General features: G+C 34.1%; 1 protein-coding gene across 4 annotated transcripts; it reads left to right on the top strand.

Moving 5' to 3' along the window:
- Positions 1-439: 439 nt before the first annotated feature.
- LOC143588424 (stem-specific protein TSJT1-like) lies at positions 440-15,976 on the top strand. 4 transcript variants are annotated; one of them, XR_013145107.1, is made up of 7 exons: positions 440-749; positions 3,879-4,119; positions 4,213-4,333; positions 5,101-5,210; positions 5,758-5,820; positions 15,186-15,263; positions 15,888-15,976. XR_013145107.1 is itself a non-coding variant. In XM_077069427.1 (6 exons), exons 1-5 carry the CDS (start codon positions 547-549, stop codon positions 5,794-5,796), a joined length of 714 nt encoding a protein of 237 aa, XP_076925542.1. In that variant the 5' UTR covers positions 440-546; the 3' UTR covers positions 5,797-5,820; positions 15,186-15,270. The 4 variants fall into 4 exon arrangements, 2 of the variants coding, with proteins under 2 accessions (XP_076925542.1, XP_076925543.1); XR_013145108.1 differs by lacking the exon at positions 15,186-15,263 and having other exon boundaries at positions 5,758-5,918; XM_077069427.1 differs by lacking the exon at positions 15,888-15,976 and having other exon boundaries at positions 15,186-15,270.
- The last annotated feature ends 9,358 nt before the right edge of the window (positions 15,977-25,334 follow it).

The following is a 25,334-nucleotide window of genomic DNA, read 5'->3' as shown; positions in this document are numbered from 1 at the left end:
TAGAAATATAACTAAGTATTAAAAACTTTTATGAGCAAACATAAGCATACAAACTAACATAAACGCATTTAAACAAACATATGATCAAACGTTCACAAACACAAATAAACAAACATGGCCCATATCCATATTTGCTCATTTCGTGAATCAAACAAAATCATTTGTCCATGTTCGTTACAAACATAAACGAAGTTCTCACCAAATAGTTTTCCAAACATTCAATACGTTTACAACCCTACACAACAAACCCGTGCCACGTGGACAATGGGTCACACTCTCGCTATATCACGCAACAAAGAGATCATCGCCACAGATGGGTCCCACCACCCACAAGCCATCAAATAGTCAAATTCCCATTTTTGTTACGTAATTTAACTGTCAAAATGACAATACTACCCTCACCGTTTATCTATATATCTCACCACTTCCCGTTATCACTCTCTCATGTTTCATAATAATTATTATTATTTCTCCGTTTCGTGTTTATAAATTTTATAATTATAGTTTCAGTTTCGTATTTGTGTTTGTTTACGGGAGGTAATTACGATGTTGGGAGTGTTTAGCAGCTCAATAGTCTCACCGCCGGAGGAGTTGGTGGCTGCCGGAAGCCGGACACCGTCGCCGAAGATCACCGCCAAATCACTCGTCAACCGCTTCGTCGGAAACAACTCCTCCCCGGTGTCGATGCAGATCGGAGACGATGTTCAGTTGGCGTATACTCATCAGAACGAGTCGATTAATCAGCCGAGGTATAATATAAATTAAATTAACATGCTAACTGTCCTAATCAGATATTATAATTATATATACGATATAGTGTAATTACTTGTATATATAATTACACTCCTTAATTCGCACAGTTGACACAGCTCTTTAGTTTGTAGTGTAATTAACTTTCTCTTAAATAATAATAATGATGTTGAACGATTATTCAGTTACGTGCTGAGGTTAGAATTTTGAATTTGGTTGTGAGTTTGTTACAAATTGCGCCTAATTTTGCTAAAGAAAATTAAAATCCTTACTATCATACTTTCGCTCAAGCGTTTTGTCTCGGTTAATTAATGATTAACGAGACGTATAATATGCTTTAGGTAAGTTTTCATAGGAAGGTTATTAAAAGGAAATTGCGATCCATATTATCATACTTTTGCTCAGGTGAAACTTCTCATGCTTTATCCGACACGATTAACTAAGAAAGAACTGCGGTTTTCGTCCATGTTGTTTATGTAAATTTCTTATTTTAGTTCAAAAATTTTAAATTTGTTATTTTCATTCATGTGGTTTCAATTTCGTTGCAACTTTCATCCTCGCCACTAACATATTTTGAATTGAAATAACAGACTTTAACAAACTACAAGGACGAAATTGTAATGAAAATTAAACTATAGGGACGAAAATAATAAATTTTAAACGTTTGAATTTATTTATATAGTAAATTTGAACAAACCATACGGACGAAAACCGTAGTTCTATCTAATAAATTATGATTAATGAGTAAAAACTGTATTTGGTTGCATTTTAATGGTTCAATTAAGTATGTATTTGAAGACTAGGTGAGAAAACTGTGTATTTCACTAGTTGAATAAAAGATATTGAATTAAATAGTTAGTAATCAAGATTTAAGAATCGTAAACCGATTTTTCGAGATATTTTATAATTGAAATTACTTAAATTACTTATAGTATATTTGTAGCACTTGTTATAAATATAATTTGACGATGAATTACGTATGTGAAGAAACACTAACCAGACCCCGGGCAGATTACTGGTAACCTGGGGGTTGGAGAGCTGTTTCCCACGAGGGGTTAGACCCTTGGAAGATGGTTCTTCTGATAACCTGCAAAACAGACACCGTGAGCTCGTCACTGAGAAGGGGGGGGTTCCTCCTTGTGACCACCCTCCGGCGTGAGAATCAGACTAGATTGCTCTTTAAATATAAAAGTATATTAAGAGATTGCTAGAGCAGATATCAGGTATATATGATAAGATAAGATGTTGTAAGATGATCATACCATTGGGGTATTTATAGCCGAAGGTAGGTTTCCAAGGGGTTTAGCCGGCCCAACACGCTACCAACTGTAACCTATGCACGTGCCCTGCCTGTGAGTGGTGGATAGGTAGCGGCTGACACAGAGCAGGCGTGTCGTGCACTCTTCCTCTTCTGCCAACTACAGGCTAGGCACGTGGTATGGCAGGAGTTGGTGGGTAGGCGGCGGCTATTGGTCACAGTGCTGTGGCGTGCTGTCTGCCATGCTGCTGTCAGTGAGCTGTCGCATTCTTGGTCAGATCTTTTGTCTGTACCTCGTCAGGTATCACACAAAAGATCCTCCATCATACGGACTGGCTCATTTAGGCGGGAGTTTTCCCCCTCCCGCCTTTGCTCATTCCTTCAGGTGACACTGGGGAGAGTTAAGTGCCTTGTGCGTGTAGCCATGCTGCGCGGGTGGCCTTCCCTAATGGCTTGTATCCGAGGCTGCGGGGACAGGCGGAGTCCTTCACCATTGGGAGGCATTTCCTGCGGGACCAGCTTGCGTACTGCGCGTAAGGACGTTACGTCTCTGAGCATGGTTGGTCCTGCGGATCCAGTTGGTCTCTGCGCAGACGTCCCTGTTTAAGGTGAGTCTTGCGGGTCCAACTGGGCTCTGCTGGGACCTACCTCTTCAGTATGAGATTGAGATAAATATAATTTGACGATGAATTACGTATGAGATTGAGATTGACGTTAGTTTCTAAGTTCTTTGTATATGAAAACAGAGGATATATATTAAATAGAAATAGAAAAATATAATATTAAGTGTAGTGATTGTGACGTCATAAGTGGTTTCGTTTTCACTCTAGAAATGACATAAAAAAATGGAGAGACAAGAGTTGGTAAGAAACAAGAATAATTGGAGGAAAGAACTATAGTTTTCTTGATGATTCATATATGAAAATTTCAAAAGAAATTAGACAAAGACAATGCACTTTTATATATTATTAATAATTTATTATTATAAAATAATTATATTTTGGTTTAAAGTTCAATAATAAGATAAGTTTGAAGTTTTTAACCCTTAATTTTCTTTGAAGAAAGTTATTTCCTAAATTCGAGAATTGTCCAATTTTATTTTATTTTTAATATCTTTCAACTTTTAGACTTTTTAAAGTGTGGTTTTTTCTTGAACGAGTAAATTCTAGGATGACAATGTTTTTGGCACTATCCGGAAAAACGATGGGACAATAGTCAGTTTTTCGGTGGTCATATTTAATTCGTTTGAATTGATGTATTTAATAAAAGGGTACATGTTTGGGTTGACCTGATTAACCTTTTTTATCAAGCATAGGTCAGCTTGCTGACACGTTTATTTCATTATTTACAATTCACCAACCCGATTCACATGTTTACAACTTAACCACTAGTCGCCAAATAGTCAACCCGTTTCACAAGTTTTGATAAATGAGTTAAACAGGTCATGTTACACCTATCGGGTCATCTTTTAATTTTCGTGACGGAATGATGAAAGGTGTATAATTTAGTCTTTTCATAGGATAAAAAGCAGGACTTTTTGGTGACTTAGTTTTTATCCAAACTCAAAGAAGCATTCAATAATTTTTAAAGTCAATAATTGATCTTTTTTATATCACACTATTCAATTACCTCATCTTTCATTTCATCATTTCAATTATTTTTGTAACCTTATGGCTACTATGGCCCATTGAGAAAGTTGAGTGTTACCTTCCAAAACAAATAAAAATAAAAAGATTCATTAACCTATCCACTTCACTTTAAATGGTCTTGATTTATTCCTTTTACCGCTTTATTTGGTGATATTTCATAATTCTTTAACCATCCCATGTATTAAAAAAATTTAATATCAAATCTATAATAATCATGGCAGATCTTTTGCGGTCAAAGACGAGATATTTTGTTTGTTCGAGGGAGCCCTCGACAACTTGGGTAGCCTAAAACAACAATACGGGCTTTCCAAGTCGGCCAACGAGGTTCTTTTGGTCATCGAGGCTTACAAAACTCTTCGTGACCGGGCCCCGTATCCTATAAACCAAGTTGTGGGCCACCTTATTGGAAAATTTTCCTTTATTGTCTATGACAAGACTACCTCTACTTTATTTGTGGCTACGGTAAGTCATGATTATGTTACTTAAATACAGGTTAAAGTAATGTTTAGAATATGTTTAATTAATGTTGAGTGGTGTTGGTAACTATAATGACAGGATCAACATGGTAAGGTTCCTTTGTATTGGGGAATCACTGCTGATGGGTGTGTGGCATTTGCCAATGATGCTGATCTTCTCAAAGGTGCTTGTGGCAAGTCACTCGCTTCTTTCCCGCAAGGTTCGATTATTGATTCTCTCCATCTTTATGTTGTCCAGATAGGTCTGGTTGACCTAAAAATATTCTTTTTGTCGGTTTTTAATAAATGGCTAATTCATTTAATATAACTTTATACAACAGTAACCAAGTTTTTTAAGTGTCATAAAGTTACTTTTTTTTTCTCTTCAAAAGTAGTCAACTTGTGAATTTTTTATATAAATGTTATTTTTTTTAAAATTAAGGCTAATGAAACATATATGAATCTTGATTACTATTTAGGGATTATTTCTTTCTAATTCGACTTAAATTGAACAATTATGTAATTTGTTTTTTTTAATTAGTGATTTTTGTTTGTTTAGATCACTCCCTACTTGAAGTTAATTTGAAAAAACTCGACAAAAATAATAACTACGGTTCATATATGTTTCATTTATGTCACTTGGTTTTATAAAGTTTAAACATTTAAAAAAAATCATAAGATTGAAACAAGTTGGGTGACTTTAGTGGAATACTTGAAAAACCTGATTGAGATGTACGAGTTTGACTCATTTGACCCGTTTTATAACACGTTTGGCCCTTTTGACCCGCTTTATAAAACGTTTCGACTCACTTAAACAGTTTAATAAAACGTTTTTCGTTTATAACACGTTTGGCCCATTTGACCTGCTTTATAACACGTTTGGCCCATTTAATCCGTTTTATAAAATGTTTCGACTCATTTGAACCACTTTACAAAACGTTTCGACTCATTTGACCTGTTTCATAAAACGTGATTTGAACATACACAGGGTGCTTCTACTCAACCGCGATTGGAGAGCTGAGATGCTACGAAAATCCCAAGAACAAAATCACAGCCGTTCCTGCAACTGAGGAAGAGATATGGGGTGCAAAATTCATGGTAAGTTTACATAATATTAAATTCAATAAACCCCTTGTCACATATTTTTGTTGGTTTGATTTTAGTGGTTTCTAGAGTATATCATGTGGCCCCAATGAACAATATGAAAGTATTGGGTATATGTTCCTTTCACATGTTGTAAGACTACTCTCATTGGCAATCTCATAATAAGATTGGTGGGCTCAAAATTAAAAAAAAGAAAATAAAGCAATCTGGGTTGGTGGAGCAAACCCATATTGCAATCCAAACTAACCCTCAATAACTTAATTATTCAATTAACTTTCAATATTCGAACTAAAAAAAAATAATTAAATACACGACATTTCTTAAAAAAAATTATGAACATTCCGACATAAATTTTATTAAAAACGGACTTCGTTAAAAAAAACTTTTTTTAAGTTGGATGGGCTGTGAATGTGTGTTAAAAATTGAGTAGGGTTGGGTGTGTAGATTGAAGAGAGAGAAATTAATTTTATAATGTGAGATTGAGATTGTGAGATTGTTGATGGGGATAGTTTAAGTAAAGTTGTGAATGATGTTTTGTCAGGTGGAAGGTCCATCATCCATCAGCTCAGCCACACAGTAATGGCCACTTCCAGAACATGTGAGCAAGTCCTTTATTAGGATAGGTTTCAAAGTGTATGTTGGCCTGTGTATAGAGACAGACATGTTGTTTGTGTAATGTAATAAAGCTTGTAGACATGAATGGTTAATGTATGGTTTATTGGTTGTAATCTATTTGTGTTGTCACTTACATGATTGTGTGGCATAATATTAGTTTACAAACTTAAAACCCGAAATATTCAAGACATGTATGGAACAACTATTCTACTGTGTGACTGAGCATGATATTACGAGTTATGGTGATACTTGATCCGATTGCTCAAAGCATTCATACTTGTATTAAAATTTTATTTTTGTTATTCTTTGGGTAATAGAATAATTAACTAATTTTTAAAATTTTTGTTTTTATATTTATAATTTCATCCGGTGATAAAGTTATATAGAAAATAAAATAATTAAAAATGTATTTGGAAATCATAACGGATAGTAACAAGCTAACGGGCATACATGATATCGGCGTGTGTAGCCAATGCTTGATGACCGATGGGTATAGAATGTGATACGAGACTGAAATTACTAATATCCGTCTCAGTTTCATCACCAGTTTAATTCTCAAGTAGGAAGACATCCTTAACATTTGTTGTAAAATTGATGTCTTCATCGAGTAAACCCAAATTGTTAATATGTGTGTATTGAAGTAAATTTCAACTCCTCCAACCTTTATGGTAGGGTTCAATACAATGGCAATAAAAAGTAACAAGTGACATTTCACATGTGTATAAAATGTTTTGTAAATTTCGCTTTCGTTGGCGTTATTAGTTCATAAAATATTTTGTTTCTCAATTCAAAGTCGTTTAATTTTGAACATATTAAGACAATGGTTTTAACAAGCTTCCCATACAAACTATTTTTATGTTTTTTTTATTAACTATATTTCAAAAATAATCCAAACGGGTTTCTCATATACCGTATTTAGGCCATATTCACGAGCTGGTATAAACCGGTGGATCCAGGGGCGGACCTAGCTTGTAGCTAGGGGTAGCCTCCGCTACCCCTCAACTTTCGTCAACGGTGAAAATTTATTAAGCTTTTGGTCGTTTTTGTAGTTCGTTATCCCTGAAATAATATGACATTACCCTATTTGTATAAAGTCCAACCAAATTAAAAGCTAAAATTAATTAAAGCCCATCAAAATTAACGTCCAACCAAATAAAACATTGTTCGTTGTTCCATGATGTTGGACATTTGATTCAGGTCGGACATCAACATTAAACAAAACAAAGTTTCATTCAGCAGTTGCTTTCACCATATATTTCCCCGACCCCCAACTACCCTCCTCTGGCCACTGGACCTCCACCTTACAGCCGAGTAGCCGACGTCCGATGCTCTCTCAATCCCTCTTCTACGGTTACTTGTTCAATTTAGGTGTTCTACTTTTCTCTAAAATTGTAATTTGTTTATATAAATTGTGTAAGTTAATTATAGATTTAGAGTTTATGTGTAAATTGAAGTTGATTTTGGGTTTATAGTTTTAATTTTGTTTCTTTTAAAATTTGGGAACTTGGAAGATGAAACGGAAAAGTCTTAATACTAATCTTTTTAAATGAAAATTCTAAGAAAACGATGATATCGGTCCAGCATCAAGTTAAAAAAAAAAACATTTTATGAAATACGGTAAGAATTTTTTTTGGTTATTTTATGAAATATGGTAAAAAAATTCGTTTACATAGTATGAAATATGAAAAAAAAAATTCTAAACGTTACCCTTGAGATTTTGATATAGATCCGCCACGTGGATCGGACCCCAAACCAGACAAGTTTCAATGAATTCGGTTCATTACTAGATCAGATCCGATTGGACTTAATACCAGATTTGGATTACAAAGTATTTTTAATTTTTAATTTTTTTTTCATCTTGTCATAACTCATTTATGTGCATTCTAGGCTTCTAGCAGATAATACCAAGCCCTACAAGCCTCTTAATATTATTGGGCCAACTTCCAATATAGATGCATCATAATGTGATCCATGCAGCTCATTTAATGTGTTTTGACCCAATATCCAACTCATCCATTCTAATACCCAGAGGTGTAAAAATCCGGTTTTTTAAAAAACCTTGTTTCGGGTATGACCAGGTATTAAAAAATCAGGTTTTAGCAACACCTGGGTCGGGTTCGGATCTGGGTATTGCCTCTAAAAACCCTACCCTATGTGTCGGGTATAAAACCGGGTATTCTAAAACTAGGTATTTGAATACCCTATATCCTGGTTTTGAAAACCCCCTATTTTCGGATTTTTTTCTGGGCATTTTTCTGGTGAAGATTGGATTTTTTATGGAGTTTCACTTTTTAGGGTATTTTTTTGGCATCTTTCGGGTAATTTCAGGTATTTGAAAAACTCGGTTTCAAGTATTGGAAGAACCCGGTTCCGGGTATGGAACCGGTTCCAGTTTCAGGTATTACGGGGTACAAATTGGGTCCGATTCGGGTACGAGTTCTGGGAATTGGTGTGATGCGATATTCGGTTTTGGTTTATACAAGTAGCTAGGGATCTTTAAATTGGTGTGTATTCGATTTGTGTTACATGATTTTAAGTATGTCTAGGTTAGATACTTATATAGATATCGTGTTGGTATTATCTGTTCGTGTTACTTATAGTTCTATAGAGTAGCTTATTTGCTATTGTAGTTTCTACCTAAGGGGTTTGGTTGGTACTTGGTAGTTGATGGATACTAGTTACTACATGATATAAGGATTGGTTAACAGATACATATGTTTTGTTTTCTGCTGTTAACGTCACATGGTGAAACACATTTTTATCATACAGAGTGTTACAACAATGGAATATGTGTGCATGAATATCACCTTCTTAAAGCATATGCAGCACTATGCATATGAAATTAAAGTAACATACCTCTTATGGCCTTTGCCACTTGGGAGGCAATGTAGGAAATGACCTCGATCCCCAACGCAACGCAAAATGCGATGCACACTCTGCCCGTGCCACACCACGCATACTTACCCGGCGCAGCAGCAAATGCACATAAGAAGATAAGGCTCACAACAAATGCGATGGCACCAAGTATATGGAACACGACCCTCATAAAAACGTCGTGTGGGCCCAATGATTCATTAAAAACAACCATGGATATGTAAGCCGGCAGGAGTGCTACTGCAGCACAAAGAACCATCACCATGCATTATATTAACATATTAGAATTTAATTACCGGATGACTCAAAATCACACTCAAAATACCCGAACACGATTTAACTCGAACCGACCCGACCCAACCCGAATAAGCTAATTAGGTTCTGGTTAAATCGAGTCAAAAATAAAACGATAAAATATAAGATTCGAACTTTACTAACTAAGTTTGCATTTAATAATAATAATAATAATAATAATAATAATAATAATAATAATAACATCATGATAATAACATCATGATAGTATCATGATGTTATTATCATGATGCTATTAATAGAAACAAAGAATAAGAATAATAATAATAATAATAATAACATCATGATTATTATTATTATTATTATTATTATTATTATTATTATTCTTTCTTTCTATTATTATTATTTCAAAAATGCAAACTTGGTTAGTAAAGTCGAATATTATATTTTATCGTTTTATTTTTGACCCGATTTAACCCGACCCTAATTAGCTTATTCGGGTCGGGTCGGGTTAAATCGGGTTTGGGTATTTTGAGTCATCCGGTAATTAAATTCTAATATTTTAATAACAATGCAGGGTGACGGTTCTTGGTGCTGCAGTAGCACTCCTGCCGGCTTACATATCCATGGTTGTTTTTAATGAATCATTGGGCCCACACGAGTTTTTATGAGGATCGTGTTCCATATACTTGGCGCGATCACATTTATTGTGAGTCTTATCTTGTTATGCGCATTTGTTGTTGCGCCAGGTAGGTATGCCTGGTGCGGCAGGGCAGGGTGTGCATCGTATTTTTGCATTGCGTTGGGGCTGGAGGTAATTTCCTACATTGCCTCACAAGTGACAAAGGCCATGAGAGGTATGTTACTGAAACTACTTTAATTTCATATGCATAGTGCTGCATATGCTTTAAGAAGGTGATAATCATACACACATATTCCATTGTTGTAACACTCTGTATGATAAAAATGTGTTTCACCATGTGACGTTAACAACAGAAAACTAAACATATGTACCTGTTAACCAATCTTTATATCATGTAGTAACTAGTATCCATCAACTACCAACCAAACCCCTTGGGTAGAAACTACAATAGCAAATAAGCTACTCTATAGAACTCTTACATTATGTAGAAACTATAAGTAACACGAACAGATAATACCAACACGATTTCTATATAAGTATCTAACCTAAACATGCTTAAAATCATGTAACACAAACCGAATACACACCAATTTAAAGATCCCTAGCTACTTGTATAAACCGAATATCGCATCACACCAATTCCCAACATATACCTTAAATAATAATAATAACCAATTTGTGTATGGATCCAACCCATTGGATTATTTGGACCATGGTATTATTTAACCAATTATGGCCGTGAACTGCAACGTTCGCATCACTTCCTCAGTTCATAAATCAGATAGTAAAGAGTTGCGATTACCGTCAACGATAACGGGATGTATGGTAGGTAGCATAGCTTAGCAACACATACGCATCCAAAATACAAATTTTCCTGTGTAGCACCAACTTCATCAACTCATATGCATAGTGCTACAAGCACGATTTCTGTGAAATGAAAATTGGATTTTAATAATCATAACTAAATGATATCAGCCTAAAGTAATTTTAACTGAGTTTATTTCCATTGATGGTCCCAAATTTAAAATAAATTGATTCTCAGTAAAATCTTCTCATTTGATCTACTTGACTTGAAAACTAATTTCTATTAGCTTAGGTATGCCTTATGTGCATTTAGTAATGAAAGTTGCACATGGTTCTATTGCCCACACAAATGTTGTACTTTATGTATATATGCTTAATTGAATTATTCTTTTCTTGATAAGTGTCTTTTCCTTTTTGACCTTGCAGGGGCCAACCTAGAAGGAATTTGCTTACAACCGGATGGAGTGCTGTTGTTACTTATAAGAATAAGAAACTAGTGGCTGAGGATTCATTATTAGTATTTTAATGTCTTTACTATTGTTGTTACTTAGATGCACCCATGTTATAATTGATATGTCCTTACAACATCTTGACTTACCTTTTTTTGTTCATAGGGGGAAATGGGTGAATTACGGATAAGTGTTAGACGTTTTTTTCCTGCTAACATGTCATATTGGTAAAGATAAAAGAAGACTATCTAAATAATAAACAACACAAACAAGATCATGTTTCATAAAAACGCAGAAGGCATTGTTTTGTATTTAATGTTTTTTTAATAGTTTGTTATATATTTTCTTTAGAGCATACCTTGTGTTTTTTATTTTGATTTTTAAACAAATAATTTTTGTTTTGTTTTGTTTTGTTTTTAGTGTAAATAAAAAAATACTAATGGTGTTATCATATTAAGTTTTCAGTCCGGTGGACGGGTATAATATTCATATTCTTGCGTTGATGTTCCCGTCCACCGGACGGGTAAAGTGCTAGTTTTTTTTGGTAATAGACTAATAGTTAACGCATATTTTATGGTCACAAAGTAAGACTGTTACAATAATAACTTATTAAATAAACAAATTAAATGATTTAAGACTTTATATACTTATAGAAACATGATTAAATACATTTTATTCTTAACATGAAAACCGTGAGAACCAATTTATTGTTATTATTAGGTTTATTTTTATAGGTATTTTTTGTTATTTTTTGTTTGTATTTGCTAATTTTCTATTATGAGACATTATAAGTATTTTTTGATTTATATTTTGTTGTTATTAATATATTTTTTCTTTTACTGTTATAAGTATTTGTTGGTATTTGTTGTTATTATTTTGTTCTTGATTTTGATTCTTTTGTTGTATTTTTTAGGTTTTTTCATTGTTATTACAAATCATTGTTTATGTATATTGGTATTGTAGTTGATATTGTTTCTTACGTTCTAATTTTTTTATAAATTGGTATTATTTTCTACGTTCTCATGTTAAGATTAAAATGTACATGAACCTTCCCCTATACTTATATGTATTGAAATAGTGCTTGGGTGATTTTCAACTCATCAAGACCCCAACTTTTACGAATGTTTTAGTACCAAACCCGTACCCGAATCTGTGCCCGACCCTATCCATAGGGTATGGATAGGATATGCATTTTAGTACCAGAACTCGTACCCGAATCGGACCCAATTTGTACCCCGTAATACCTGAAACCGGAACCGGTTCCATACCCGGAACCGGATTTTTCCAATACTCGGAACCGAGCTTTTCAAATACCTGAAATTACCTGAAAGATGCCTAAAAAATACCCTTAAAAGTGCAACTCCATAAAAAATCTAATCTACACCCAAAAAATACCCAGAAAAAATCCGAACAAAACAATCAATGAGGAGTAGAGGTGGCAAATGGGTTGGGCTGGGTCGAAACGGGTAATGGGTCGGAATGGGTTAGGGTCAAAACGAGTCACTTAAAAAAATGGTTGTTTTGGTTCGGGTCGGGACGGGTTAGGGTCAATAGGTTCAGGTCAGAACGGGTCAGGGTTTTTTTTTGACCAACGAATCATCGCGTTTTCAACACGTTACAGTTCGTTCTAACAGCAAAAACTCATTTAAGCGATTTTTTCAGTTCGTTTCAGCACTTAACAGCTCATTTAAGCAATTTTTCAGTTAATTTCAGTACTTAACAGCTCGTTTAAACAATTTTTTCAGTTCGTTTCAACACTTAACAACTCGTCTAAGCTACATAATAAATACTGCAATATTAAAAAAAAAACTAATTTCATTTAAATTAACTGGTGGAAAAAAAAACTTACCTAACTTTGTTATAATAATAATAATAATAATAATAATAATAATAATATGCTGGTGCTAAGTTGTTTTAAAAATAAAGTCTTTACAATTGTGTTCAACTTAACATGTACAAGGTCGTTAATGTCCAAACTTTTTTAATTAACTTTTACAAGAAACAGAAGAAATTATGTTGATTTTTATGGGATTTGTCTTATTTTATAACACTATAAATTATGTTAATGTCCATAGTAGGGGTGTTCTTCGGGCTAGTGGATGTCTCGACGCGCCATCTAACGTTTGCATTTCACCATCGTAATAGCATCAACGTGGATCACATAAGACATCTTGAACAAACATTCATATTGCCATATAGAACAAACAAAAAACGGGTGAATGTTAAACCGTAAAACCTAAGTTTATAACCAAACAACGTCGTTCGACGATAAAGAAAGACAACAATTAAGGCCAATAAAACGAATAAAATCTAACATATTTCACAAATAATCCAATAAAACGAATAACATGATAAAATCTACAACACATACCTTACAAATTAAATTGAACCGGGAAACTCGTCGCGGTTTGATCGATCAATAGAAGGAAATCACACAGTAGTTGAACGCCTTAAGGTTTGAAAGCTTCCAGAGCTGTCCAGCTAATGAATAATAATAATAATAATAAGTATGTTTGAACACAGAAATTAAAGTGAACATAATTAGCAAGATTTTAAGGGCTCGATCGTACCTTTAAATTGGATGATGAATGATTACATAAACCCAATCATGATCAACACTCACACACAGCGGAATGAATTAGATCAAGAGAATACAAGTGTATGGGAGCAATTCGATGATTGATTTAAGTATAAAAAGAATCGATGAAGGTCTGTAACCAATCAATTTTCTTTTCACTTTCTTTTTCTTTTTCTTTTTCTACAGGCAATCAATTCAAATTCACCATTGTTGTTGTTTGTCAATAATGAAAGAGAGAACTAATAATTGAGGTTACTCTCACATGCAAAAGGTTTTTAATCTTTTTTCGTACATACATACATGCATCCATCCTACGTACAGTAGACTCCAGAGACAAGAATAAAATATGTTTGTTTATTGTTTTTAAAGTGTTAAAATAATGGGATTGTCGGGTAGTCGGGTCTGTAGCCGTCGACCACTCTGCCTTGGCTCATGGCCGGGCTTGGGTTTGTGTGGAAAATGGAAATGGTCGGATGGTGTGGTAGGGTAGATATATGTAACCAAAGTAGGCATTAAACATTTATTTAATAATCTAAAGTTTGAAAAATAGTACATAGTTGGTAGGTATTTAACTTTTAACGTGACATTTATTAAACTAACTTATAGTTCATCCTGAATAATATTTCGTTTTTGTTATAGTATAACTGGAAATTATATAACATGAAGATAGTGTAAATATATCAAGTTTATCATATAGGATGTTAGACAACTTATCATATAAACTTAAGCTCTTTAAGCTAAACAAGTACTGGAGTTTGATCTTAAGCTAAATAAGTCAGAGTTTGATCTCAACTCATGTACACTCCTTCCTAGCTTTAAGCTTTTGTCTAGAATATAAATATGTTAATTATTAGGATAATGTTTTACAAAAACCCATTTAATATATTTGTTTAGTTATGGAGAAAATAACTTGAAACATATTGTTTTAGGTTAAAATTATCAAAACTATATCCGACTAAAATTTTACTTAAAAAGGTTATGAATATTTTATTTGATGAAATAAGCACGATCAATCACACTTCGTCTCCCATGTTTCCCCGTGCCACCCCAATTGTTGCTGAATGACCACCGTTGTGCCACCACAACCACCATCCGGCCATCTTAAACTCCTAGCCAATGCCGCCATCGTCCCCATCCCAATGACCCTCTATGCTACAACCATCAAATCACTGTTGTCATCCGACCATCGTCGCCACCTAGATTTCTCGTGGTGGTCACCACTGCTGCCACCCCACCCCCATTAGAAGACCTAAGGCAATTTCAATCTAACCCAAAGATTTATATCATGTGGTTCACTTCTTCAATAAAATGTAATAGTTATTATTTGCTATGGTTTTGGCTAAAAAAGTTATTATTATTATTGTTATTATTATTATTATTATTTTGACATTTGTACTTCATTACTAGAAATAAAAAAAAACAAAAAAACAGATATAGTGGTTCACCACTAGGCCTCGAAGAATATAGCGGATGAGAAAATTTTAAAACTTTTTCCTAAAACGACTTATTTCAACTTAAATATGTGTTAGTAAGATAAACATTTATTTAACAAATATATATTTAATAAAATGTATTACGTGGGAACGTTCGTCGTGACTAATAATTCTGAACGAAAGCACCACATTAAAATATACAACTTTAATGTTTCAAAATATCAATACGTGTTTTTTAATACATTCATGATCATCATACATCTAAAATTCCAAATAAACCAAATGACGTACGGTGGAAACACGTTGAGTCTACTACTTATATAGGTTTCAAAGTGTATGTTGGCCTGTGTATAGAGAGAGACATGTTGTTTGTGTAATAAAGGTTTGTAGACATGAATGGTTAATGTAGGGCTGTTCACGAATCGAACCGAACCGAACGCGGGCATGCTCATACTTGGTTTGGTTTGAAAGCGAGCCGAACCGAGCGGCTTGAATTTAAAGAAACGAGCGATATCTTTATGCTTGAACTTGGTTTGATTTTGAAACCGAGCGGCTTGGTTCGGTTTGGTTTTGCTTGATTTCGTACAAAATTTCCAATTTTAATTTTCTAAAACTTCAAATGGCATTAATTTTTGACTTTCAACTCTAAATTGTCTAACCTTTCACCTTTAAACTATATAAAACTCAAAATTAACAAAACATATATAAAACGAGCGGCTATGGTTTAAATTTGAACTTTGAATTCAACACAAAAGAGGGAAATTTTAAAAACTTTAAAAAATAGTATACTTATATATATATATATATATACACACATAAAGTTTATATATAAAACTAATAAATAAAAAATAATTCGAGCAAAACGAACCGAATCAAACCGAGCGAGGCTTTGCTCGTGCTTGGATTGTTTTTAAACCGAACCGTGCCGAACGGCTCACTTTCAAACCGAGCCGAAAACGAACGAGCATTTTTCGAGTAAACGACAAACGAACGGCGAGCGGCGAGCAGTTTGGACAGCCCTAGGTTAATGTATGGTTGATTGGTTGTAATCTATTTGTGTTGTTACTTACATGATTGTGGCATTATGGATCATGAAAACTTAATTTGATTTAGGATAGCAAAGTAACCTGGATTTTTTTACAAACTTAAAACCCAAAGTATTCTACTATGTGACTGAGCATGATATTAGTTTTAAAAGATTTTTGCAGATATGTGACGAGTTATGGTGATACTCGATCACATTGCTCAAAACATAAATACTTGTATTTAAATTTTTGTTTTTATATTTCAAATTTCATCCGGTGATAAAGTTATATAGAAAATAAAATAATTAATAATATATTTGGAAATCATAACAGATAGTAACAAGCTAATGGGCATACATAATATTGGCGTGTATACCCAATACTTGACGGCCGATGGGTATAGAATATGAATTTAGAATGTGATAGGAGACTGAAATTACTAATATCCGTCTCAGTTTCATCACCAGTTTCTCATGTAGAAAGACATTTTTAACAATATTTGTTGTAAATTCATGTCTTCATCGAGTAAACCCAAATTATAATACGTGTTTCGAAGCAAATTTCAACTCCTCCAGCATTTATGGCAGGGTTCAATACAATGGGCAATAAAAGTAACTAGCGACATTTCACATTTGTATAAAATGTTTTGTAAATTTCGCTTTCATTGGTGTTATTAGTTCATAAAATATTTTGTTTCTCAACTCAAAGTCGTTTAATTTTTAACATTTTAAGACAATGGTTTTAACAAGCTTCCCATACAAACTATTGTTATGTTTTTTTTATTAACTATATTTCAAAAATAATCCAAACCGGTTTCTCCTATTCGTATTTAGGCCATATTCACGAGCTTGTATAAACCGGTGGATCCAGGAGCGGACCTAGCTTGTAGCTAGGGGTAGCCTCCGCTACCCCTCAACTTTCGTCAACAGTGAAAGTTTATTAAGCTTTTGGTCGTTTTTGTAGTTCGTTACCCCTGAAATAATATAACGTTACCCCTATTTGTATAAAGTCCAACCAAATTAAAAGCTAAAATTAATTAAAGGGCATCAAAATTAAAGTCCAACCAAATAAATCATTGTTCGTTGTTCTATGATGTTGGTCGTTTGATTTAGGCCGTACATCAACATTAAACAAAACAAAGTTTCATTCAGCAGTTGTTTTCACCCTATATTTCCCCGACCCCAACTGCCCTCCTCTGGCCACTGAACCTCCACCTTACAGCCGAGTAGCCGACGTCCGATGCTCCCTCAATCCCACTTCTACGGTTACTTGTTCAATTTAGGTGTTCTACTTTATCTAAAATTGTAATTTGTTTATATAAATTGTGTAAGTTAATTAGAGATTTAGGGTTTATGTGTAAATTGAAGTTGATTTTGGGTTTATAGTTTTAATTTTGTTTCTTCTAAAATTTGGGAACTTGGAAGATGAAACGGAAAACTCTTAATACTAATCTTTTTAAATGAAAATTCTAAGAAAACGATGATATCGGTCCAGCATCAAGTAAAAAAACATTTTATGAAATACGGTAAGAATTTTTTTTTTGGTTATTTTATGAAATATGATAAACAAAATTCGTTTACATAGTATAAAATACGGGAAAAAAAATTCTAAACGTTACCCTTGAGATTTTGGTATAGATCCGCCACTGGGTGGATCAAACTAGACAAGTTTCAATGAATCCAAGTTTCAATGAATTCGGTTCATTACTAGATCAGATCCGATTGGACTTAATACCAGATTTGGATTACAAAGTATTTTTAATTTTTAATTTTTTTTTCATCTTGTCATAACTCATTTATGTGCATTCTAGGCTTCTAGCAGATAATACCAAGCCCTACAAGCCTCTTAATATTATTGGGCCGACTTCCAATATACATGCATCAGAATGTGGTCCATGCTCATTTGATGTGTTTTGACCCAATATCCAGCTCATCCATTCTAATACCCAGAGGTGTATAAATTCGGTTTTTTAAAACTTTGGTTTCGGGTATGACCAGGTATTAAAAATTCAAGTTTTGGCAACACCCGGGTCGGGTTCGAATCCGGGTATTGCCTCTAAAAACCCTACCCTATGTGTCGGGTTCGGGTCAGGTATAAAACCGGGTATTCTAAAACTACGTATTTGAATACCCTATATTCTAGTATTGAAAACCCCCTATTTTCGGATTTTTCGAGTGTAGATTGGATTTTTTAAGGAGTTACATATTTTAGGGTATTTTTTGGGCATTTTTCGAGTAATTTCGGGTATTTGAAAAGCTCGGTTTCGAGTAATGGAAAACCCGGTTCCGGGTATAGAAGCGGTTCCGGTTTCAAGTATTACGGGGTACAAATTGAGTTTGATTCGGGAACGAGTTCCGGTACTAAAATGCATATCCTATCCATACTCTATGGGTAGGGTCAGGTACAAATTCGGGTGCGGGTTCTAATACTAAAATGTTCGTAAAAGTTGGTCTTGATGAGTTGAAAATCACCCAAGCACTATTTCAATACATATAAGTATATAATGTCTTAAATCATTTAATTTGTTTATTTAATAAGTTATTATTGTAACAGTCTTACTTTGTGACCATAATATATGCGTTAACTATTAGTCTATTACCCAAAAAAACCAGCACTTTACCCGTTCGATGGATGGGGACATCAACGCAAGAATATGAATATTATACAACTTAATATGGTAATGCCATTAATATTTTTTTTATTTACACTAAAATCAAAACAAAAAAAAATTATTTGTTTAAAAATCAAAATAAAAAACACACAAGATATGCTCCAAAGATAATATATAACAAATTATTAAAAAGGTTAGTCTAAGAAGTTGTAAGGACATATCAATTATAACATGGGTGCATCTAAGTAACAACAATAGTAAGGACGTTAACGTCCTGTTCTTGAGATTTTTTAAAGGAGAGAAAGGAAAGAAAAACTAAGGATAGTTAAAAAATAGGTGTTTTTGAGTTTTTTTTAGGATGGAAAGGAAATGAGTAGGAGGAGTTAGGAAGGATTAAATTAATGTATTTTCCTAATAAGTTATCCTCCCAAAAATGGGATGATTACTAAGGATAACTATTTTTTAACATAGTTATCATTTCCTTTTCTCTAATTTCCTTCCAACTCAAAAACCCACCTAATTAAAAAAAATTCCTTCACTTCCCTTCCCTTTCTTATATTTCCCTCCCCTTTCCTTTTCTTTCCTTGATTAAAAATCTCAAGAACAAGACGTAAGCAAATTCCTTTTAATGAATCCTCAGTCACTAGTGTTTTATTCTTATAAGTAATAAAGCACTCCATCTGGTCGTAAGCAAATTCCTTCTAGGTTGACCCTGCAGGGTCAGTAAGGAAAAGACAGTTATCAAGAAAAGAATAATCCAATTATTGATATGAGAAATAGGGTATTTGGTTATGCAATTAAGCTTGTATTACAGAATGTACAACATTTGTGTGGGCAATAGAACCATGTGCAACTTTCATTACTAAATGCACATATGGCATACCTAAGCTAATAGAAGATTTTAATGAGAATCAATTTTTTTTTTAAATTGGGACCATCAATGGGAATAAACTCAGTTAAGATTACTTTAGGCTGATAACATTTAGTTATGATTATTAAAATCCAATTTTCCTTTCAGAGATAAATATATATAGAAACCGTGCTTGTAGCACTATGCATATGAGTTGATGAAGTTGGTGCTACACATGAAAATTTGTGTTTTGGTTTATTATTATTATTTAAGAACATATGAATGTGGGCAGCAAGTTGGTAGGAATTAAGGGTGTTCACGGTCCGGTTTGGCCGGTTTTTAGGTCAAACCGTTAGTAATGGTTTTTTATTATTGAAAACCGAAACCAAACCGTTGAAGAACCAAACCGAACCATTACTAACGGTTTGGTTCGGTTTGGTTTCACGGTTTAGACTTAAATATATAAAAGCAAACAAAGTACCTATCCAAAACATAACATGAGCTAATAGAAAAACAGTTTCTAAAAATTCATGTAACTTAACAGTTTGATAGGAAGATAAAATGCTTAAGCCTCAAAAAAAACATAACCTAACACATAAACCAAGTTCAAGCATATTCAAAACCCATTTCAGTTCAATAACTTTAAATGGATTCACCAATTAACCATTTTACTTATAATTAAATTAATCTTAATCAATTCCAAAAGGGGGTTGCGGCGCAGCTTGTTGCCCGCTTACCTGCCACTTCATTGTAAATCGTTTAGATGTTTCTATGATATACAATACTAGTAAAATCTATTTTACAAAACAAATAATTGAATCCAACAGTCGGCCTGGTTTTATACGGCCGGTTTTTAGTGTAAAACGTAAACCAACCCGTTCACTACATTTTGAAAATTTTGAAACCGACAGACCGAAAGCTAAGTAAAAAACGACCATGAAACCAAACCGATGACCGGTTTAGACGGTTTCACGGTTTTAAACCAAAACGTGAACACCCTTAGTAGGAATGTTGCTTAGCAAACTGAAGATCTAGTGTTCGAATCTCGCCTCCAGTGAGCATCGAACAACTTTTTTATTTTTAATATACAAAACACCGGTATGAAATACCAAGTATTAACATCTAAATACAAAACATTGGTGAATGAATTAGGAAGTTTTAAACTTGATTTCTGGCCAAAGTTTTCCGGCAAGTTTTAAACATCAAAATTAACGAACAAAACGATCAATGAGGAGTAGAGGTGGCAAATGGGTTGGGTTGGGTCGAAACGGGTCATGGGTTGGAACGGGTTAGGGTCGAAACAGGTCACTTAAAAAAGGGTTGTTTTGGTTCGGGTCGGAACGGGTTAGGGTCAACAGGTTCGGGTCAGAACAGGACAAAGCGGGTCAGGCTTTTTTTTTTGACCAACGAATCAGCGTGTTTTCAACACGTTACAGTTCGTTTTAACAGCAAAAGCTCGTTTAAGCGATTTTTTCAGTTCGTTTCAACACTTAACAGCTCGTCTAAGCTACAATAAATACTGCAATATTAACAAAAAACTAATTTCATTTACCTTAACTGGTTGGGAAAAAAATCTTACATAACTTTGTTATAATCATAATAATTAATAAGCATTAGATATATAACCTAGGGTTACCCGGAGAGGAAGATGTTAAAGAATTAAACAAGGCGGCGAACAGCGGTGCTGACAGGATGATTTTACCGACGGCTGTGGTAACTGGATGGCGGCAACGGCGAGGCAGAGTGTTGAACCAACCATGTATTGTTATCGGAAAATCAGGGTTACACCCTTTTAGCATCTGCATATATATATAATCATCATAATCAAACGATGAAGCATCATTGTTCATCGTTTCCAATCCCTCATATCTAAGCAGGATTGTTAGCCGGCAATATGAGCACCACGATCGATATCGACATCACTACGTCGGCAACGGCTCCGACCACGACCACCTCCGACCTAAAGGGTCGAGTTTTGGCCGACATGTATAAACTCATTAATTCAATACTAGCTTATATTTTTTTAAACATATTAATAAATACGATCTATGAATTTTTAAAAATCAATATATACCTCTTCTGTTTGTTGGTTTCGATATTGAACCACTCAATATCAAAATCTAAAAAAAGTAAATGAAAACCAGCATGAGTTTTCTTACAAAAAGATTTGTTAGATATCAAAAATATGATAGCAGTATTTACCACATATTGCAATATGTGGCAAGTAGTGGTTCAATATTGATTTTTAAAAATTCATATTAATATGTTTAAAAAAATATAAGCTAGTATTGATCGTATATTGATTTTTAAAAATTCAATATCGAAACCAACAAACAGAAGAGGTGTATATTGATTTTTAAAAATTCATAGATTAATATGTTTAAAAAATATAAGTTAGTATTGAATAAAAGAGTTTATACCTGTTGGCCAAAACACGACCCTTTGGGTCGTAGGTGGCAGTGGTGGTTGGAGTCGTTGCCGACGTAGTGACGTCAATATCAGTCGTGGTGCTCATATTGCCGGCTAATAATCCGGGGATTGGAAACTGAACAATGAAGATTCATCGTTTGATTATGATTATATATAGATGCAGATGCTAAAAGGTGTAACCCTGATTTTTCCGATAACAATACCGGGTTGGTTCACTGCAGCCTTCAAGCATGTTGGACAGGGTTAAAGTTTTGATCGAAGTAGAAAGCATCAGACTCTTGTTAAATGTTTGAAACACCTTTTAGATTATTAAGGGTGTAAAACATGACACTTCACCAAAGCATAAAACATGCTTTGCGTAGAAGTAAAGCGAAGAACATTCTGGACAGGGCATCCATCCATCCTAGCTGGCTACTAAAGAGCCGTTTTATTAATACAACCTAATTATATTACCTTTATTACTTATTAAGTTATTAAAAATTATAACTTCCAAGCTTTTAATAATTCATTTAATTTATTTTATCCCATAACCAAACAAGATCTTGGTCATGTTCTTGCGTTAAGTTTTTATCAGATAAACAAATCTTTTACAAACATCTAACCGAACAAACTTTCTTATTTGTATTCATTCATTAAGGAGTTAAATTTGTTCGTGAACAATTCACGAACACAAACAAACGAACCCAAATGAAACAATGTTTTATTTGATTTGCATAACTGAAAATGGTTAGTATCAATGGTTCGGTTCGATTACAAAGTTTATACTGTTTTTTTTCTTAACATTCATATTCATATGTTAGTTATATATAATTTAATCAGATGATACTCATATATATAAATTAGTCATATCTAAAACCTTTAATGAACAAACATTAACAGGGCCAACTTATGGGTAGCGCAAGCCATACATTCTACCAGACATTTTACTCCAAAGATAAAAGAAGACGATTTAAATAATAAGCAACTGATTATGTTTCATAAAAATGAAGAAGGCATTGTTTTGTATTTACTGTTTTTTTTTAAATAATTTGTTATATATTATCTTTGGAGCATACGTGTTTTTTATTTTGATTTTTAAACAAATAATTTTTTGTTTTGTTTTTAGTGTAAATAAAAAAAAATACTAATGGCAATATCATATTAAGTTGTCCGTCCGATGGACGGGTATAATATTCATATTCTCGCGTTGATGTTCCCGTCCATCGGGCGGGTAAAGTGCTAGTTTTTTTGGTAATAGACTAATAATTAACGCATATATTATGGTCACAAAGTAAGACTGTTGTCACACCCCATTCTAAGCCTAGGGGTATGATCCATAATTGGTACCATGTTTGTAAATAAATCAGAGTTGCGAGTTAATGCGGAAGACTTTATAAAAACATAAGGATCATATTTATAAATATTTACAATACAAAAGACGAGACGATAGTCTTGATTAGTTTTACTTGTTTATAAGTTTACAAAACCACCATATTTTAATATTTACACAAAATTATCCGAGCCATCGGATTCTTGAGCTTCTTCGTCTTTCAAGCTCTATTCCTGATTACCTGCAAAATGTTATAAAAATACGTCAGCAACGAATGCTGGTGAATATGCTGACGCTAAAAATATTTTCTTTACTTAATTACCCATCGAGACCACGTAAGCCTCGGCCCATATTGGCTTAGGAATAATCAAGTTAAACAATCATTATAAACTCGAGTCTCTACACTAGGTCACCTCAGCAGAACACCGCAGCGTTCCGACGTACTTAGGTACCATATATATACGCAAGGTCATTCTCACTCGAACATACTTTGGTTCGGCCCATCGTGGCTGGAGGTCGTGACCAGGCGTGACGCGATGTGCCCACCGCATACCACATATGTAAGGATCCAGACAAACGTATACCACAGCCTGAGGGCTAGGTTTATACTCTTATTTACAATGTTTTTAGAGACACAAAGCCTCATGTAAAGTTTTACACATAACATGTTTGTTTGTTTGAAGACAATTTTATAAAAGTAGGGCGTATTCATCTTTTCAATAGGATCGGCTTCCAACACCGTCCGTAGATCTCTTCTTGCTATCTCGCACTTGCTATCTCGCACCTATAGTACGAATATAACATTTATTAGTCGGATACACGATCCGGCTTTAAAACCTCTAGTCTTAATTATCTCGATGAACCTTTAGTTCATAATTTCTTTTTACTTTAAAACCTTTAGTTGAAAAGTAATATTAATAAACCTTTAGTTTATTTATAAAAACCCGACGTTTCTTCTTCATTAAGAAACGTATTTCTTTCTTTATTATCTAAGTATACTCATTACACTTAAATAATATATTTTATAACAAAGAATATTTATACATATATATATATACTCATATATATATATATATATATATATATATATATATATTATTTCTCTTTTTTGTTTTCTTTGTTATTCATTTCTTTGTTTATCGAGAATAATATCGACTCGGGTATTAAGCCGTTATAATATTTTATTATTATTTTGGTCGGGCATTATGCCTACCTTTGTCGTCTTAGAAATACCCTAGACACTTGGGCAGCACTCCGACGCCGCTTGCTTTTCAACACTCACTTGATCAACTCTTCCTTCTACCCTTGGCACGCTTCTCGAGACACCAACACCTTTGGCACGCACTTCGAGGTGACTTATTGGGATATCGAGGCTTGGCACGAATATCGAAGTAAGACACGTTTATCGAGGTTTCGGGGTACGTTTATCGAGGTAGATTAGTGGCAAGTAGTTCGAGGTAGTGAGAGAAAGTTAGAGAGAGAGTAAATGTGTGTATTTGAGGTGTGTTTGGAATGAACCCGTGGCTGCCCTATTTATAGTGATTTTTGGATCCCATCGCGGTACGCGATGGGCTCCCTGGCTCCCCCATCGCGTACCGCGATATAGGGTTGGTGAGTCAGCTGGTAGACCTGCCACGTGTCGACACGTGGCAGGCGCCGCCACACGTGGCGGACGTGTTGCCACGTGTCAGTGTGTGTCAGACACCCCATCGCGGTACGCGATGGGTGTCTTTCTTGACCCTGTCGCGTAGCGCGATGGGTTAATAAAACAGATTTTACATTTTAGCCCCTAGAGTTTGGAAATTGACAGAATTGGTCCTTTTATTTTGAAAACTTGACATTTTTGACCCGAAATTTACGTGATGTTACAACTGTTACAATAATAACTTATTAAATAAACAAATTAAATGATTTTTGACGTTATATACTTATATGTATTGAAATAGTGCTTGGTGATTTTCAACTCATTAAGACCAACTTTTACGAACGTTTTAGTAACAGAACCCGTACCCGAATCTGTACCCGACCCTATCTATAGGGTATTAATAGGATATGCATTTTAGTACCAGAACTCGTACCCGAATCGGACCCAATTTGTACCCCGTAGGCCGTAATACCTAAAACCAGAACCGGTTCCATACCTGGAACCGGGTTTTTCCAATCCTCGGAACGAGTTTTTCAAATACCTGAAATTACCCGAAAGATGCCCAAAAAATACCCTAAAAAGTGCAACTCCATAAAAATA

Source organism: Bidens hawaiensis, unplaced genomic scaffold (genome assembly GCF_021521415.1).
Source record: "Bidens hawaiensis isolate Kalapana, Puna unplaced genomic scaffold, B.hawaiensis_p1.1 tig00036360_1, whole genome shotgun sequence".
Classification (NCBI taxonomy): Eukaryota; Viridiplantae; Streptophyta; class Magnoliopsida; order Asterales; family Asteraceae; genus Bidens; species Bidens hawaiensis.
This window is presented reverse-complemented; position numbering and strand designations above follow the sequence as displayed.

What these genes read in the sequence shown, in the direction of transcription:
- LOC143588424 (XM_077069427.1), top strand. Translation starts at nt 547, where the DNA reads ATGTTGGGAGTGTTTAGCAGCTCAATAGTCTCACCGCCGGAGGAGTTG. An exon ending in CTACTTTATTTGTGGCTACG is followed by an intron (nt 4,120 to 4,212) that starts GTAAGTCATGAT and finishes CTATAATGACAG; the next exon opens with GATCAACATGGTAAGGTTCC. An exon ending in ACTCGCTTCTTTCCCGCAAG is followed by an intron (nt 4,334 to 5,100) that starts GTTCGATTATTG and finishes GAACATACACAG; the next exon opens with GGTGCTTCTACTCAACCGCG.